The following is a 20,667-nucleotide window of genomic DNA, read 5'->3' as shown; positions in this document are numbered from 1 at the left end:
ATATATCGATATATATATATATATATATCGATAATAGGGCAATTTAATGATATATTGTATCTCTATGAAAACCGCTTGAAACTAAATTCTCGAATAAAACGTTTCTATGTAGTTAAAAGACTGGAAAGCTGAATAATTTTCAATATCTCGAAGATCGCGATTAAGAAATGATATTACTTCTTACTATGTCAATATCTTTTTATTAAGTATGGACCTCGTATATGCTCGACTTGACCTCATAACATACGAGTTGTCGTTATACGTGATATCGAAAGAAACGAAAGACGACGACATGGTAGATATTGTTTCGCTGAGGTTTCTCGCAGTGATAAATGACCGTGTTCACGTTTCACGGTTCCTCGTTGTACGAGAATGTATGAACGCGTACGAGAAGTCGGACGGTCGAATGGCCGAAGAGTAATTGGCAGTTACGCGATGGACGTAATCCGATTTATCATTTGACGAAGAAACCGGGGTAATATCTCCGCGGGAGATAACATTATGTTTAACTGGAAAGGAATACGCACAACAAAAATTTTCCAATTGCCTGCCTAGTTCGTATATAACCCTCTGGAATTCGGTCTATATTCGGTCTATATTGACGTTTATTGGATCCATTCAATTATATTTTTTGTCACAAATGAGTAAACAGAGTATCATATTCGGTTAAGGGGCGGGTTTAATAATATTTTTGTGAATTTTTATTTGCGTTTTAATAAATTACTAAGTGCTTGCGTTTTAGTAAATTACTAGAAATTCTCTGTTTTGTGTGGTGCATTTCTAGCAATTTACTAAAACGCTATTCAGCAATTCAGTAGGAAAAATGAGGAATGTTAATAAAGTCAGTGGCACATACCCTGTGCTGGTTTTATTAACATTCTTCTTATATCTAATGAATAATTATCAGTATAATATCGTATGGAAAGATTTTTGTAACATAGTATAATTTTATATTCAAATTCGTTACGTAATTTATTTAAAATATTATAATTCGATAAAGCATTCTCATGAAAAAAATTTACTTACCAAAATAATAAAAAATCTACTTACAAAATAATTCTGAGATAAGCTGAACTGAAATGAGCTACATCTTTTTTCTAAATAGAAAAAAGTGTACAATACTAGATATATCAAACTTAAAATTTTATGTGATTCAGCAATTTTACAATATTAAATGAAAATAAATCGAGAAATGTTCAACGCAAATAGAGAAGAAGAGGACTATATTCAGTCAAGTTGAGTCTTTATACCTAATAATAATAATACGTGTGAATTTTACAATTTCCAATTCAAGTAAACTAACGCATTGATTATTTATTTTGAAACACAGTCCTAGATTGAAGCCGAAGTATGTATCACTCATTAAATTCATTCATTAATATCACTCATTAAATAAACAATCTATTAACGTTGAGCATATTAAAACACTGAAGAATTTATTATGAAAAATATAATTTCAGTCAGGGATTCGAATCTCCCTCATTCGAATAAGATTCTCTTCGCTTATTGAATTTTTTTCGGTCCATTTCCATTTAATAGTATATATTCTTTACATCTGCAAAGGAATTATTATTATTATAATAAACTTATTCATTCTTTTTTATACAAATTAAATCATTTTATTTCTTTGAAATTAATTAGTGCTTTTTAATCAACACAGATTAAATGGGTTTCTACCAGCATTAGTAACCGTGTTTTGACGTCAACTCCAGAAGATTAAAGACACGTGCGTCTGCAACACATTTCGCTACGCAAACGGCTTGATTTGCCAAAAAAAAATCCTTCGGCTTCAATTGCCCGTATCTCGAGAGTTATTAATGGCCGACTAGCTTCATCAAAGAAAAATCGATAACACCAAGTTATCTAGAAATGAATCTGTAGACTTTGAACTCGTGAAGAGAAAAACACAAGCCATGTACAAAGCCAGCCATTATTTGTATCGCTCGCATTAATATTTCATCTTTCTAAAATGCAACTCGTGCGCTTTCTAAGCAACGCCCTTAATCTCTCGCCATCTATAATCCGTGTACGCTCATAGTATCAGGAGCATTATTTTCAAGGCACAGGCACGCCCGCGCGTGGTCGAGCGGAGATATAAATAAACGATCGCTTAATAGCGCTGGCACGGTGCCCGGTAAACAATTTCGATGTGGTGGTGATCTGTGGTGTGGTTTCGCGATATTAGCGGTACATTTCGTTATTCCCGTTTCGCGGGATGGGGCCGGGAAAGGGTGTATTACGCGAGCGAAGCTTACGGTAGAGTTTCACGGAAGTTCACCCGCAGGGTCTCCCTGGGGTCATTCATGTACACGAATGAAGAGCGAATCCGTTTGGTTTGATTAAGGCAATTTTTCATTTTCTGGTGAATTTGTGGTTAGACTTAACCTGTGTAATGTAAAAATTGTAATACTTTTTTGCAATAAGTTCTTTATTGATTTTTCTAATTTAATTTAATTCAGAGGGATTGTTAGTATTTCAGATTGATTGTGTTGAAAGTCCGGAAGTTATTAGCATTGCACACAGTCGTATCTGAAATAAATTTATTTAATAAATGCATAATGTAATGTTTAAAACATCTACTTTGTAATTGGATGTTTTATATTACAGTAAAAATTGTATTTTTTTAGCTATGGTTAAGCACGAAATTGATGATTTTGTACTAAATAACTTTTAAAGTTACTATTATAAAACTATTTAGTGATTAATCATAACTTAAAAAAACACAATTTTTACATTATTATCAAGTTAAATGCGATTAAGTTTATCAAAAATTAACCAGACAACGAAAAACAGAGCATAACGCTCATTTCTATCAATGTAGTTTAACTTTAATCTTGGTTCAACTAATTTGATCTTTTTCTAGTTCTAAGATAAAGGATAAAAAAGGATTAAAAAAAGATAAAGAGTAAATTGACTCGAGATTAAAGTTAATTTACAACAAATCAGAAATAAAAATTCTAAACGGTCAAGCTGGATCTTTAGTGTTCAAATAATTCCGCGTGAATTTATATATTCATATCTAATCCTGCAAATTGTGCTCCGAATTTAATTTTCATTTAAAGTCAAAACTGGGCATGTATTTGAAATACTTTTATTTTAAAAACAGTACTTGTAAGACAATTATATTTCGTATTTCCAATGGAAGCTTATAAAAATATTTTGTATTTCAAATACTGACAATCAATCTTACTTTTGAATTAAAAAAATTCAAAAATCTTTTAATCGTTCCATTTTAAATACGACGTATTTAGTACTTTCATGTGCTCCGCTGAAATACAAAATATACTTGTATTGCAAATATTGTATTTGAAATAGAAGTATTTCAAACATATACCCAGCCCTGTTTAAAGTTAATCTATATTGGTAAAAGCGGGCATTACAAAGAGAAGTTTCAGTCGAAAAGCAGCGTAAATGCGAATGATTGCACGCAACTGGCTGTACCGCATATGAATCGTGTTGCACCTGGCTGCGGCGTATTATATCGAGCCGGTATCTAGGATCCCTGCCCTTTCCAACCCTCTGTCCATTGTCCCGTTCCTTTCCCCTCCAGAGAACCGGAATTCTCTCACGCATCTCGCTGGCGACGGAGAAACTGGCTGTCTTTCCGTTTTATTATCTCGTATCTCAGAGCGAGATACTTCTGTCGCGACGTTTCGCGAGAAGGTATTGTCGCGAAGTTACTTGCGGCCTGTAAGAAGTTATCGCGGATATATACCGCGAGTACTTCATTCTTGCTAAGACGATTTCAACAACGTCTTCGTTGAAGTGAGAATGTCGTAACTTTTATTCAAATAACCATTTTCTCTTCCGGCTGAAAAAAATGACGAATTCCTTTACACTGAGTATTCGCAATCTAAACTTTTCGTAATTAAATATTGAAATAGTTCAAAGATACTTAAGATATACATAAAGATTAATTATACAAGTATAATCGCTCATTTCTTTCTCCCATGAAAGAAAATATGTATCTAAAACAGATTACAAATTTAATTAATACGTTTTAATTTCAGCTATGGATGTAATTGTATAATAAATGTTTTTGGGCATGTATACATTTGTTTTAGACGAAGTCTGCGTGCATCGATTCTCGAATGGCCTCGATTAAGTGCCTCATGTAGGCGCGTCCCTGAAATATGCGCTCAGAGCGTGAAACCGGTTCCATATGGCGAGTAATTTCACAATATACCTAACATAGTTTGTACGAAAATAAGACTTAGTTAGAAAGAAATGGATTCCCATTGGGGTTGAAAGCGAAATAAAAATACTTTCGATATTTGAAGACACTTGCTAAAAAATTATACTATTTATACTTCCAATTATATCTATACAGAAAAAATTTATATACACATACATACGATATATATTTCATACATTCTATAAATCTAATTGTTCCTGTTAAAAATGCTCTGACTGCTAATAATCGATAACGTTTTAATTAGTTACAGACACTATTTTAAGAATACATTTACAAAGTACAAAGTAAACCTGTAGAATATATTTCTTCTCACATAGAAAAAAATTATTAACAGTATTAATTAAACTGGAAATAATCTTGTTGATTCAGCAGTATGTTCCCACAGACCAGAAGTAGCATTTGTAGCAATTTATAGCTGCAATGTTTGCAATGGCTGCGTTCAACAGAAAAAGCAGCTTTGCAATTGTTGTAAAATTCTCGAATATGATTGGTTTATACATTTAGAGTGAAGAACTATAAAAGCAAGCCCAATCATATTAAAGAATTTCACAATAGTTGCAAAGCTTTCTTTGCTGAATGCAGTCAATGTTATTGCTAGAATGCAATGTATTGTAATATTGTTGGAACGATTAGTGCTTTATGCCACAAAATTTTGACCGCAAAGTTTATGGATTATATTCTTGTTTTAATAAAACATGTGTTTATATATTTGTTTCACAAACGTCAAAATTTTACTGCGATTAATGCAGAGTAACTTTAACTCGGTTTAACTTTTATCTTTTAAACATTAGAAAAAGATAAAAAGTAAGAATGATTAAAGTTAATTTACATTGATAGAATTGAACATAATACTGTTATTGAATAAGGCTACTTCCAATTGAATCTATAATTAATACAAAATCATTTTTTTTCAATAAATATACAGTGTTAAAAAATTTCTTTCTTTTAACGTTTAGTTTTCATTTTTTCTTTACGCGAAGTTTGCGATTTTAATTTCTATGAAATGAATGAGAGTCTCTTAAGGAGGTCATAAGGGCATAAAATACACATACACATATTATTATAATATTTATACGCTTTAAACAAACTATATGTGAAAGTGTTGTGTTCATAACATTCTGTTTTTATTGAGCAACACATTTTTAGATTATTGATTTTATTTGATGTTAGTTTTATTGTTATAAACAAAAAGTTTAAAAATAATAACAAAAATCTAAATTTTTTAAATAAATATTTTAAGTAGGCATTAAAAATGACTTATGCAAAGTTTCATTGAAATTCACAATTAGTTTATAACAAATAAATATTTTATTTATTTATTGAACAATTAATATCTGCATCTCAATGTAACTTTTTACATAAAATATTTTTGAATTCATAAAGTATTTATACAAAAAATTCAGATTTTTATTATTTTATATATTATTTTAATACATTTTTATCTATTTCTATTAGAGTACAAATTTAAAAACTATTATTTTTTATTGAAATAATTTTTGATCCAGATAACTTTTGATTAACTGTCTCTAATTTTTTTGTATTACTTAAATGCAATTTAGATTAATCTGTAGATTAATCTTTTCAAGTAGTTCTTAATATATTGCATTTGCTTTACAATCTCGTTAAATCACGGTTTGATACGGACTGATATGAAAAAGATGATAAAGTTGAAACAAGTTCCTAAAAAATTGAAATAAAAGAAGTATACACTCTTGCGTCAGAAGCTCTGACCATTCATTTGGATCATATATAAACAAATAACACTTTATCCTAAACAGTTAAATTTCTAATGTCAAATTACACTTAATTTGAGTTACTTTCAATTATTTCTATAGATCGCCATTACTCCTATTCAATCATCATCATTAATTTGACTAAAATAATGAAATGAAACAATTTAATTTAACTCAAGGAAATGTATTAAATTCACTTAATAAATCTATTATTTACTAAATGCATACGTCAATATGGATAATATTTATTTCAAAATTAATCTTAAAAATGCACACATATAGAAGTTAAAAATAATAAAATTCATTGAATTCAAAGAATTGGGTTATCATTGCTCCTTTGATATCTAAGTATAATAACAAGTTAATACAAGTTTGATAATCTCGTCTTCGTAAAGAATCCTTCTCGACACCTCTCGTTCCCCTTTACAATCACGCTCCTGAGTGTGCGTGGCCGTGGTGCGCGACGGTTCTTTGACTCGGTGCCGGGAGTCAGTCAACTCGGTGACGGCTTGCAGGCTGCGTGTTGCTGGTTTCTGCCAAGCGTGGTCCTCGGTGCTCACGAGTCCGAGCCAAAACGACGCGTGCGTCGCGTGTGTATATATATATATATATATATATATATATATACGTGTGTAAAATCGTCAGATATCAACGTGCGTGGAGTATAGCATACTGTACCCGAGCCAACGATCTACCAGCGAGATCAACAATCGAGTCTCGGTGATTTCAACGTCGGGATCACCGTCACCCGTGAGAGAAAACACGTCGAAACGGACCCCGGGCGCTTCTTCCGAAAATGCAAAAAGTCCGCGATGCGCGCGGTCGACAGGTGACACGTTCTCGTTGAAACGTGGAAGAGATTACAATCCGCCCGTTGTACCGTAAAGTGCACTCTGTTTCACGATGCATCGTCAACGAGCACATTGGTGAGCGGATCGAGGGATTTCTGTCGGCGCGATCGATACGGATCCGTCGCGCGTGTTTCCGCGCGCGATTGTGGGATTCAGATTGCGAGTCTACTTGCGGTACTTAACGATGAAATTAGGAAGCATGTGCGATCTCTGAACTGAGATAGATCTAAATATAATCGATAGTTGAATTTTTTCTTTGACCTGCTTGGAAGTCTTTCTCATTCGTTCCACGTCGACTGAAAGCAAAGGCTCGCCGATTCATGTTCCACTAAAATCCTTTTGAAGAACATCTGTAGGACTCAACTCTTTTGTTGTGTTCGATTATTTTTTACAACCTTTTTTACGCGACCTTTTGAAAGCGTCAACAGTTTATGAGAATCGCTTTCCGATAGACCTTTTTTCAAAGAAACCTTCGAGTGTCATTTTTCCCAGCGAATCGGAATCCGTGAGAAAGTGCAGCGAATTTCGAATACCTCCGTAAATCGCTCCGTTTTAAAATAACGCAAAGTGCGTTCGATTGCGACGGTGAAAGGAGATCAACGGTGACCTTCGACTGCATCGCCACGTTGTCCGGCATCCTGAAGGAATCCTGCAGACCCGAACGAAGCGATCGAGCGAGCTGCCGCGGCTCGAGAAAATCCACGAGGAACAGCTCACGGACACCAGGACGATCGGCAGACGACGTATCGCCGGTGCATCTGCGATGGAGGACGAGCTGCGATGTCCCTCCTGCAAGGAGTTGTTCGTGGAGCCGGTGCTGTTGCCTTGCTGGCACGCACTATGCCTGGCCTGCGCGGTAAATCTCCAGGCACCGCCGGACTCACCGCCGGAGTCCACCGCCGACTCGTCCAACGCACCAGGCTCCGATCAGGAGGCCGACAAGTTGTCGATCCTGTCGGAGACCGACTCCGGAGTGGTTTGCAGCAGCACGTCCACCAGCTCGCGGCCAGGCAGCTACGTCGGCACTCCAGGGAACGGTGGCTTCCCGCCATCCGGTGGTACTCTCTGCCTATCATGCCCGGTCTGTCAGAAGACCGTATATTTTGACGAGGGCGGCGCCCATAATCTGCCCAAGTACCGTGCGATGCAGCACATCGTCGACAAGTACCAGGAATCGCGGAACTCACGGCTGCAGTGCCAAATGTGCGAGGGAGAACCGCGCGACGCGACTGTCGCGTGCGAGCAGTGCGAGGTTAGCACTTGAATTCTGATTGTAGAAACGGGCATATGGTCGGGATTGATAAACGAGGGTGCGAGGAACACACATGTAAAGCGAAACAGCAGGTTGTCGTACCGCATGCGTGATTTTCCCTGAAACGCGTCTGATTAGCTAGGGATTAAAGATTAAGGATTTGACGATTAAATGGAGGAGGGTGAGAGGTATTATAATAATAAAGCCATGATAAGGCGCATAAAAGCGACGTATTTTTTATTAGCTATTCGAGTTAGGACGGAGAAGTAATTGGAGAATTATTGGCACATTAATATTGATTGAATTCTTTGTATGTGAATGCCGCCGTATATAAACGTACTTATGTACGTTTACTCGGAATGGAGAACTTTTTATAGGAATAGTAGGATAAAGTTCTAATCAAATTCTGTTAAAGCTGCTTATTAGTTGCAACATCATTATTATTCTTTTTCTGATTTTTTAATGTTTCGTTAGGTATTTTATATTAGTTGACTATTGATACAAACTATTATTATCTTTTATTGATTTAGTTTTTACTTATAACTTTATTTAATAGTTTTTTAACTTTTTTTTAACATAATAAATATCATATCTTGTAATCAGACAATTAAAATTTAAAACAAATTAAGAAAAGAAGCGCTAAACAATTTAGATCTTGTGCTTAATAATATTATATAATTTTCAGTACTTTTCATATTTTTAAATGTTCTTATAAAAATATTATTAGATATTAAGATATACTGTTGATTTGATGTTTTTTTACTTTATTTGATTTATTCATATAAACACTTTGATTTAACTTATTAAGTATTATGATTTATTTAAAATCATGTCAAAAACAAAAATTTTGTCATATTTATTTTATTTTATTTTGATTGATAAGAAACTATATAATAACATGTTGTAATTATGGATTATTATATAATTATTCAATTTTTATTATTCAATTTTTAGGAAATTTGGAAGAAGATATTTTGTGTAGTTAAAGAACTGAATTCTTCTTGTAGCGGATTCTGTTAGCACCTCAAAGTTAAACAGCTCGTAGAAGTTTTACAAGTTTTTATTATTAAATTAGAAAAGTGCTAATAACTAATAAATAATAGTTTGCTATATAAATGCATAATTGATATGATTGATTTATGAAAAGGACATTGATTTATGATAATTTCACCTTCTTCAGTCTAATCAATCCTTTTCTCTGTTTCTCGTCTTCACGTTTCGAGTTTTATCTATTTGTAGTTCTAGGAATGTACACGTGTAGTAGAAGTATCTGTACTTTCGGTTCAAACAGAAAATCACAAAATGTAATAACCGTGTTTTTCATTATTTTCATTTTTCCGCTTTTGGCTCCATAGAAAGCTTTTCTCTCTTTAGCGAGAAAAGAAAAAGTCTAAGACATTCATCGGCTTTGTTAAAAACTATACACAAGAATGAATAGGGTATTATTAAAATTTTGAAAATTGATATTTTTAATTAAAATCTTAATAAAAGATAAAATTATCAATTATGTAAGGAAAGAGCAAATTATATACAGTCAGGGCTAGACCTTAGGGCTTAATAATATTTTTATATGCAAATTCTAAATACATGCTCTTTCAGTTATATAAACTACGCGCCGTTTATTGTCGGACTTGAAATGTAATCATAAACTGAAGTTGAAATAATATATTGTTAGATATCACAGGAGTAATAGTGACCCTTGAGTTAAATAACATTTTGTTATGTTTAACTTATACGTGTGTTAAAATGTAAATCATTCCATTTCTGTGGTTAGTTTTAAAGTAATTAGCAATGTTCATGTATGCATTTGGTAAATAATAAACTAAACTTGAATCGAATTTAATACATTTTTGAATTATTTAATTTTATTGTTTTAGTTGAATTAACGACACATTGAGTATAAGTGATGTCGACTTATAGAAATGATGAGAAAATAACTTAAGTTATTATAATTTGACATTATGAATTTAATAGTGTATCATAATTAAATTAATGATCCGGTCGATTTGATAATAATGCTATACTGGCAATCTTAAAAATCTATAAAAAAAAAATTTAGAACGATAAAAAAATTAATCGAAAAGTATTTTGTGTATTTTTATTATGTGCGATGGTTATTATGCTTATCTAGCGTATTTTATCTCGTCGCAATATAGAACATGTTTTTGCCGAATGCGATGTTATTTTCGTCAAAAGATAATGTCTAATACGTCTCTTGTCGTTTTCGTTTTTCGATATTTCTAGCCTGGCGCTGATTTGATCATTCTCTAGAAAAACTTCTGCCGCGTCGTAAGATCCGCAACAGCAAAAGTTTCCCAAGGCTACTATTCTTAACGACCGCGGCATCAGTCGTGTTTATTTCTCTTGTGTGCTTTCCTCATCCAGAGGCTCGTTAACTCCCCCTCGTTCTTCCTCGAAGTCCACTTCATAACTTTTCTCTTCGTGGTATAAGCGCACTAGAGTCGCTCTTGGCTACAAGAGCTGCCGTATATATCTTTATCGACATTAATATCGGGTATCGTAGGTGTGTCTTCTGAACAACAGAAATTTCGCTGGTCGAAATTTCAAATACAAGGGACAAATCTTGTACGAAAGGCGCGGCGCACTTTTGTTCACTTAATTCTCGTGACTTTAAATAGACTTTAAACAGTTCTCCGTTAATTTCAACAGTCGAACCGATGTGTCAAACGTCACGATTGATTATGAGAACGGGTATTTCTATCTCGCTTTTAGTTCCTCCCGGGTATAATGCAATAAAATGCAACGTTGTTTTGAATATACTACTCTGATTTAAAATATAAATGCGCGAATGTAAAATATAAATGCGCTCTCAATGCACTGTTAGATATCAAAGGAATAATGGTAAATCCAATCTCTTGAGAGATTGGATTAAATAACATTTTGTTACTTTTAACTTCCATGTATAAATCAATCCCTTTCTGGGATTATTAGTATAGTTTCAAAATAAATAACTTCCATTATATTAACTTCCATTATATTAACGTATGGACTTATTATTAGTGAATAATAAACTAAATTTTAGTCAAATTACATTTTGAGTTAAATTATATAACTCTATTGTTTTAATTAAACTAATGACATATTGAGTGACGATTTATAGAAATGATTAAAAATAACTCAAATTGTGAGTATAATTTGATATTACGAATGTAACAAACGAATGGAAAAAACAGTTTTACTGAAGTATCTAAAATGTATCTAAAAATTTAATTAGATAGAAATTTAAATACAGATTTGAAAATGATTTTGTTGAATCATCAAAATATTGTATAGAACGTTTTTAAGTATTGATGGCAATGCTATAAAAAGTTTTAACATTCTAACAATCAGTTTAAGCCTCCTGCATAATTTTATGATCCAAATAAAATTTTTCAGATTTATATCTAATAAATTTTAGATATTTTAACAAAATTCTATTCTTTCTATGAATATATATCTAAATTACATTTAAATATCTCATAATTTATCTCTTTAAGAATTTCTTTTATAAAACCTGAAAATTATATTATATATATATATATACTTTCGATTTTGAAAACTACATTTTTAAAAAAATAATAACTTTGATCTATCTCTCTAAAAACTATATTTTATCATAATATAATTAAACAAATTTTTCTTAATTTTAAGCAACATAGAGAATTATATTTTCTCGACAATTGTCAGTTCCGGCTCACACAACACTTGTTTGCACAATGTATTCACGCAAATCGTCGCCACGTTGCATTCACATTGTGACAAAGAGAGCGATTTTATATTGTTCGGCGTTCTGTTTGAAAAGATCGAGTTACCGCGCTTCGAAGTGTCGCGTCGCATGAAATATCTCGTTGCGCGACAACGTTGTACGCCAATCGCGCATCCTTGTCTCGCCTCTTCTCTTGCTCGCTTTTCTCCAAAGTATTAAATTTCATTTTCGGCCCTCTCGTGGCGGTCCCTCGGGTATACCGCGTTCCGAGACAAGTGGCGGATATTTTTTCTGTGATTTTACACTCGCGTCCGTCGCGCCAGTCGCTTCTAGGTACCTATGTGGAAAAAAAAAGAGAGAATCGATGGCGCCTGCAATTTCATTCGTTACCGGCAACATTTCCGCGTGACGACAATACCTCGGCTATCGATTATCGAAATGATATTATTTTCGAGAAGGAAATACCTAACGGAATGAGAAATATTTGATGACGCCGAACAATATCGCAAAAATTGCTTCTAGAAAAAAATATTCATGAAATTAATGTTTATTGGCAGGTTCAGTCTATACTCATTTTAGTATAAATTCGATAACATAAAGTATATTTGATGCTTGACGTAAATAAGAAGATTTTATCGACACATGTATATCTAGGCATTTATTATTCAATAAAAAAATATAGTAAAAAAAAAACGGAGGGAAAAAATTTTGAACGCTGCAGAAACTTTATCGGTATTTTTTATAGCGACAATTTTTTTCTCTAGACATCCATTAGGTATTCTAAATATTGATGTGTTTGTAAGTGAATATCGTGCGTTTTCTCTCTCATATTTTTAATTTCTCTGTAATATTTCGCAAATTCGACATTTGGCGATTCTTCTTTCAGGTTTTGTACTGCGACGCCTGCAGAGAGTCCTGCCATCCGAAGAGGGGCCCATTGGCAGCCCACAATTTGGGACCACCAAGAGGCAGCTGGCAATCAAGTGGAAGTAAGGGATCTCGACCCGAGGGTACGCCGATCTGCAATGATCACAATGGCGAAGCAGTGACTCTCTATTGCGCCCTTTGCAAAATCGCGATATGCGCTCTGTGTCTTCGTGATCGTCACGCCGCACATCCTCATGATGTTCTGCCGTTGGCCGCTGCTTGCAAAGCGCAAAAGGTAAGTGAATGATCTTGAACGATCAAAAGACGATTTAAAATATGTACTGAGAGAAAAATTTATTGGTACTTGTGATTATAAAATAAATATTTATTTAGTATTATTGAAACAAAATTGTATTAAGATTTAGTACATAAATTTTTTTCTCAATGTACAAAGAACTTTTTTCTTACGCTCTTTTCCGCCAATGTAGATTAATCTCAGTTCAACTTACCCATCATTTTTTTCTAATTCTTATAATCAGAATTACAGTTAATCTACGTTGATAGAATTCTGATGTGAAGATTAGATATACACAAAAGTAAGAAAAAGAATCGCAAGAAAGGATACAAAGATATTAGGATACAAAGATCAGGTAATTTGGATTATCGTCACATCCTCAATCAACGATCGTGCTTTGCAATAGGCGACAGTACTGGAATCGAAACCTCAAACGGTTAACTCTGGATATCGTGTCCGGGTGGTCGCACGAGGGATAGTAGGGGAATACAGATTTTATATATACTGAAGAATGATGCTGCGCTGAAATACGCGGCGCGATAATATATGTATATTTGATGATGAACTCCGGTGCGTAATTTATGTGCCTAGCTGCACGAGCAAAATCCGAAAATAATGGATGATGCGGTGCCAAGCCGTTAACACGACCAATAATTGAGTTTCAATCTACTCACTCATACGTATAGTGTACGCACTTCGACGCGCTTGAAATCATAGTTTTGTGTCGAGCTCCCATTGTTCTATCGCATTTTGCATGCCGCGGGATCTCACGTTTCTATGTGTGAGTCATTAGCGGAATCGACGATGAAAAATACATTGCCGTTCTACTAATCAATCATACGTGTTTGCGCGCATTGCCCCTCTCTCTCTCTCTCTCTCTCTCTCGCTCACATCAAAATTGGAGTGCAAATGCAACTAAACGAGCGTAAAATATACCAGGTAATTGATCATAATTAGATGTTCATATAATTGCGCGGATGATTAGACATTATCTCGCGTAATTGAAGTCATTAAATTTTCAAACTTCTGCGTATGGAATTATTATTGTATATATTATACTGCACTGAGAGAAAGGAATAATTGCAATTATTATAATTTAATTATAATTATAGTAATTCTTGAGACTATATTTATAGTTATTTTAACTATGTAAATATAATCAATTTTGCTATTAATAATAATCTCACACTGCTTGAAAATCTTTAGTTTTTTCTTAATATTTTTTAGTTATTATTGCCATATAAATAGTAAGTAAATTTAGGGAATTAGTTATACTCATAGTGATTAGAGTTGCATGTATTAAATGTTTATTTTATTTACAATTTATATCTTGATATATCACTATATTAATATTTAAAATTATCAATAGTTTATTGTAATTTTTTTATGTTTGAGACAACATCATATGGTTATTATTACGAACATTATTAACAGCAATAATAATCGTAAACATGAAGCTTGTTCTAACCATAATTATTTTACAAGCAATTATAATCACAAACACTATTTTCTCAATATGGGTATATAATCTCTCACTGAGTATATAATCTCTAATCTGCCTTTACCTCGCCATTGTTATTCGCGATATCGTTAGTAAGAATACATCCACTTTATCGGAAACGTATTTCATAACGCCAGTACAAATACGACTCCCAACGACGTATTAACGCAGTACTATCGCACTTTTCATACTTCAAAGCGCCACCGAGCGTTATCGTCTCTCTGTTGTCGTCGCCGCGAGATAACACCCGCGCAAATTGCGTACCGACAGCGAAATTGCGATGGCAACTGGCAAGGGCGATGGTCTCGCGACGATATATCGCCTTTGAACGCGCTCTCGTCTGCATTCTCCCTGGGAATGCAACGGACGGGACAGTACAGCGCAACGACACGATATTCGGGATACATTCGCGATCGACAGCTGGTTTCGATATCGCGTGTCCCCGTTGTACTACCCCCTTCTCCGTGTGTTACACACGTTGCCACCGTTGCGTTTCGCCTCTCCAGGCCGGTCAGGCTGGATGCCGACACCTGGTCACTTCCTGACATATGGAACTCGCTCGCTCGCCATGTTGGTCTCCATCATCCGCCGGGAATCACTTCCTCCATGATTAATCTGATAAATTGCCCGCACAGCCCAGTCAAAACCGCCTGACTCCAGCAATTCCGTAATTGATTGCCGTCGGACAGGCGCGTGGACGTTTGCTTTTGTTTGCACTCGCCATCCATTGTATCTCGAGACGACCTGTGTGTGTGGTCGACCTCTGTGTTAAAATCGATAGAGTTCGCACGCTGTCAAGAAAATCGCTGTGTTACGATGCTCTAATCGTCGTCATCCGGCTATGGCGTACGCTAATTGCTTCTGGCGAGTCGATCGAGGTCGGTTTTCAATGAGAACGAAGAATCGCTTCGGGGTTTCACATTCATCTTGTATGCATTCAGTTTACGGGATTTAAATATCACATTTCAATAATTATTAACAAAGCCTTAAATCAAGCTTGTAATAAGAAATTTCTATTTACTAAGATAATAAGATATTGATATTTGAAAACTGTGCAAAAGTTGATATCAAATTATGTTATAGCTACTGATCATGAGAACTAAGATAACTGATTGATCTTAAGAAAGCCTGTTTCTGTCAATGTAGATTAATTAATTTAGGTCCGTTTAATTTACTCTTTATCGTTTTCTAATTCTTAGGAACTCGAAAAAGATAAAAAGTAAGTTGAGTTAAAATTAAAGATGATTTACATTGGTATAGAAATAAGACAATTCTCCCTCTATTGTGTCAATCTTTGATTGACAGCAGACGAGAATAAAGTCCATAGCACACAAAAAATTTAAGCAGTATAAGACATAAGTAGTGAGTAAACCAATAATTTTTGAATTTGCTTACATTATTGTCTCGCGATTTCTGTGATACTGTGATAACTTTAACCATCTACATGGAAGAAATACAATAAGCTATAAAACTAGTAATCAACCAATTACAGTCAAATATGAGAAAAATAATTGACTGATCATTTTTTTACTGTATAATATAATATTACTTGTAGACAGTCTTTTAAAACCTATGACACACAAAATAATTTAAACAGTAAGACTTAAATAATAAGCAAATCAATTTGGATTTGCAATTGCTTATAGTTATGATGCAAAAAAACATGAGGCAATAATGTAAACAATAGAAAATATTAATTTATTTACTGCACTGAAAAAAAAGATTTGCTGCTGCAGCAAATTAGATGGTAAAATGTGGCATAACAGTTTTAATTAGCTGCAACCAATTTTTGGTTGCGTTAACCTATGTTAGTATAGGATTTCGATATGTTAGTATAGGCTAACGCAACTAAAAAATTGCTGCAACCAATTAAAAATGTTATGTCATATTCAGTTAATTTTTTCTTTCACTGTACTTATTTCTTAATACCAAAGTATAGACTTTTGCATAACGCATAGTGTATGAGCGAATTAATCAATCAATCAATCAGAATCTTTCTTTTCTTCCCATTTCATGGAAAAGAAGAATTTTGATTGGTTGATTCACTTATGCGTTATATATAATATTACGCAAAAGTCTATGCTGCGGCGTTTAAGATCGGAGCACAGATTTTTGCATAACGCATAATAAATAAAACATCATGAAAGAATTGACCAATCAAAGTTTTTCTTTCCATGAAGGATTCTGATTGATTAAGTTTTGGTCTTCATTGTCTACGTTTTTTTGTATCATAATTTTTATATTCTCTACTATGATTTATCGATTCACTTGCTGTTTATGTCTTACTTTCTTACTTCTTTTTCTTCGTGTCACTGACTTTAAAAGCAATTGTGTTACAACTCCATTTCAAGCAGCTAGAAAATAGTCACTTACAATCGTGATTTACGTAATTGTAAGTAATCCGATTATTTGTCAATCACGTCGCTAAGCATTTTCACCGGTTAGTCGGTACACAATTGAGTCGAATAGCGTCTTCTGAATAATGCATCTCGCCGAGGGCGTTTATCGAGACCGGGGCGGTGCGGAGGGAGTCTGTTGAAAGTGCAGTCGCGATAAAGTAATTTGCAACAGGCTCGTTTATCAGCGGGGGCTGCGAAGATACCAGGTCGCAAGCCGATCATAGGCTACTATACGGGTGCGGGTCGCAATCGTGTCACCTGCGATCCCGTTCCCCGACGCGAAACGTTATGTCGCATTTTGACACGTAATCATCCGTCACTTTGTCTTCTCCATTTCTCTATCTCTCTCTCTCTCCCCCTTCGCGTCCCCGGAGCCATCCTTCTCCTGCCACACGCTTCACGCACATGTATCGGAGTTTGCACAACGATACCCTGGCCATTATTACACATTAATGTTGACGTACAAGGTAATACTCGCGTGTTGCACCCGATATTTCGGTAATTAGTCTGCCTGCTCGTCGGCTAATCACGGGAATGCCGCGTGCATGTGCCGCACGGGTGTTCGTGTCTGCAATCGCGATAATGCAATCCGCTGAGCGAACGTGCGTAAGCAGTACTTGTCGGACTTGAGATGCAAATAATAGGAAATAATCTACGCTTAATCAGCTGGCGTTCTTTCGGTGCACGCGCGCGTTAAGAGAGTTATTTTCCGGCGCCCCGCAGTTATACTTTGCGCTCGATTCAAGCTTCTAGCCTGCGATCGAGACTTTAATCTATATAATTTAGCGATATCGTAATAACTGATTGAAGCACGTAATAATACGTTTCTTCGCGATTTGGGTAAAAAAAAACTGTTTATCAATCGGATAATGATCGTCCTTATTCCGGCATCGCGTCGGAAAATTACCGTAGCGTTTATCGCCTGTATCGTATCGCAACGATAAAATCATCGTGTCGAGTAAGTTGCACGTTGGCGCTTAATCGACACGCTAATAACTGCCGATAGTCTTGATTGGTTTTAAACAGAGGATAACGTGGCTGAATGATGGCTGAGTGGGCCGCGAAAGATCACAATAATAATAATAATAATAATAATAATAATAATCGATAACTCGATCGCGGTCGCGTTCTCGGCTAAAATTGATTATAAATTCGCTTAATCGATAAAAGACCACGTTTTAATTTTAATAGACGTCTGACGCGTGACGTTGGAACGTCGCTCTCTATTTCCATTAATTTTCTGAGTATTTAAGACCAGCGAACGGCGTCTTTATTGAATTTCTTGGGAATATTACAAATTCTTGCTTTTACCATCACAGATGCGTCAATAATAATATTAGAAAAGTTCTGAAGACATGTGGAAGTTAAAAGTAGATTAGAATTTATCTTATAAAAAAACATAAAGTCAATTCTTCTTCTACTCTCTAAAAGTGAATCAGTGTATTATCACTGACTTCAGTGTTATAATTATACTTATAATATCTTATAATATCAGCTATAATATCAGCGAATATTTACTGATTTACATCAGTTATAAGTGTAGCATTGTGTAGCACTGAAGTCAGTGATAATACACTGATTCACTTTTAGAGAGTACAAAATGAATAGAGTCTACTTTTAAGAAAATGTATACCAAGTTGAGTTATATGATTTTTTTTTTATCGAGATAATCTATCTTTTATAAAGACCGTTTGTTTTACAATTCTTCTAAGAAACTCTAAGAACTCTGGGGATGCAGAGAGAAATCTAACCGTGCGTGCGTGTGCTCCCAGTCGAATATCACATTTGCAAGCTTTATGAATTTTGCATGAATTGGGCTTGCGTAAATATGCATAAATATGCATACCACTGTGTACCTAATGGTCTAAGTCTCGGCAATGTATTACAAGATTCGATTACTTAGTTGTTAGCGGCAAATAGACAAGGGTTGACCCTGATCCTCTGTGTCAAGTTTGCTCGCGTGGAATCGATTGTTTGCGAAGGGTATATCCCGCCATTCTGCAGACATCATCACGCAGCCTCTTTAAGTCTGAAAATTGCCACGGTAGATTGCGCGTTTCGCAAGAATTATTACGAGCGAAAGAGGAAATAGTTTGCGGAAATCGTTAAGCAATGGGGAAACACTTTTCCACACTTTGAAATACTTAATGTAACACTTCTGAAATTGCCTTTTTTTTTTTTACTTGTGTTATAACTTACCATACATAAAAATTTGTAAGTCAAACAATTTTAATAAATGCAGATGTTTTAACCTTCGGTTTAGTAATACTTGACTAAATTAATTAAATAGCAATTTCGTAAACCATTTTTGATTTTTTAACATAAAATAAAATAAAAAAATAAAAAATGCGGAACTTTTTTTTATTTTTATAAGGAACTGTAGAATTATAAAAAAAACTATGAAAAAATGCTATTAGAACTATCATTTTTTTTATATTAATAGAATATTGTTCCAATTTCATATATATCCTTCATCTACAATATTATATTGGTTTTTCGTATAGGGTTATATATATTATTGGGATTTTTTTATTTACTTCTGTGAAATCGCTATTCTTTTGTATAGTATTATTAAAAGTACGATTAAAAATTTATAAGAAAATTTATATAAAAATTTATATAAAAAATGATTTTCTCACTTTCTTCCTAATGTATAGAAATTATATTAAATTCTACAAAGCTGTAACCTTAATTAAACTTAGAGAGACCTTTTACTTCCGAACGAGTCGAATTGGCATTTTCTTCTTCGAGGTATGCATTTCATGCCTTTAAATTTTCGAATTCTTTTCCTTCACGCCGTTATGTGCAGCGAGTCTGTCGAGCGAGAGAAGAAGTCAGGCACGCGCGAGACCTCATCCAGTCTTCTTGCGTTGTCGTGGCGCCGTCTAGGAGCGTCCTCGAAGCGACTGAAATCTGTCTGCTCTTTCTTCAACGTGGCGGGAGAGCAAGCAGGTAAAAGAGACGCCGGAAGCCGACGAGAAAGGGGAAAATCGCTGTCGAAAAATCAAGGTACGGTAAGCGCGCCGCGACGTTCGCAATTTCCTGGCCATGGGGGAAACGTCGCGTCGACGGAGTCGCGTCTACCTATCTACCTGCCTGCTTGCTTGCTTGCTTGCTTGCTTGCTTGCTTGCCTGCCTGCCTGCCTGCCTGCCTGCCTGCCTTAAACAGCCACGCCTCGATTCGCATGTCACAAAGAGCGTATCCACGTACCATAGCCCCTTAAGGCGGCGGAAAAGTTGGACGAGGTAGCGCGGGAGTAAAGGAGGTTGAAAGCGAGCGAAGATGAGAGCGAGCACCAGACGAGAGTGAACAAGCAGAGCGAGCGAATAAGCAATCGAGCAAGCGCGAGAAACGGATAAAGGCCCATTTAAACAAAACGATCTTTAGAGATTCTGCAACTGGGCTTTTTCGAAGAGAGATCTTTTCAGAAAGGGAAAGTCGCGTGAGCCGAGATGTGATCATTTCCATAACATAGGAAACAGTACGACGCCGCATTTACCTTTTGAAATTTCCCTTGTTAAGTGGACAGCATTCATATAAAGGGAACATTTTAATTATCTTGCAGAATTCAATATCGGAGCTACAACGATGCGAAATTATATTTGATTTTCAATCCTTTTCACTTGGATGAATCTCGTATTTTATTGAAATGAAGTTATGAAATCCGCGTTGCGAAAAATGTGATTGAAAATATCTCCATTAAATATATTTCATTTCCATATTACCAGAGTAGTTTGATACAAAACCGATCAAATAGAAAAATACACTGAGAGAAATGTATTTGTGACAATAATATATAGTAAAATAATTATTAGGATCTCCATTTTTATGATTATTACTGTTATAATAATAACAATCATCTGATAT

At 34.8% G+C, this 20,667-nt stretch overlaps 1 protein-coding gene across 1 annotated transcript in view; it reads left to right on the top strand.

The window, feature by feature from the left end:
* The first annotated feature begins 7,184 nt into the window (after positions 1–7,184).
* Positions 7,185–20,667, top strand: part of LOC108693853 (E3 ubiquitin-protein ligase TRIM9) — a 113,713-nt gene continuing 100,230 nt past the window's right edge. The window contains exons 1-2 of the mRNA XM_018203017.1: positions 7,185–8,031; positions 12,624–12,899. Of these exons, the coding sequence (XP_018058506.1) occupies positions 7,543–8,031; positions 12,624–12,899 (765 nt within the window). The 5' untranslated portion in view covers positions 7,185–7,542. The remainder of the gene's footprint in view (positions 8,032–12,623; positions 12,900–20,667) is intronic.

The sequence above is a fragment of the Atta colombica genome, unplaced genomic scaffold, assembly GCF_001594045.1.
Source record: "Atta colombica isolate Treedump-2 unplaced genomic scaffold, Acol1.0 scaffold110, whole genome shotgun sequence".
In the NCBI taxonomy this organism is placed as follows: Eukaryota; Metazoa; Arthropoda; class Insecta; order Hymenoptera; family Formicidae; genus Atta; species Atta colombica.
This window is presented reverse-complemented; position numbering and strand designations above follow the sequence as displayed.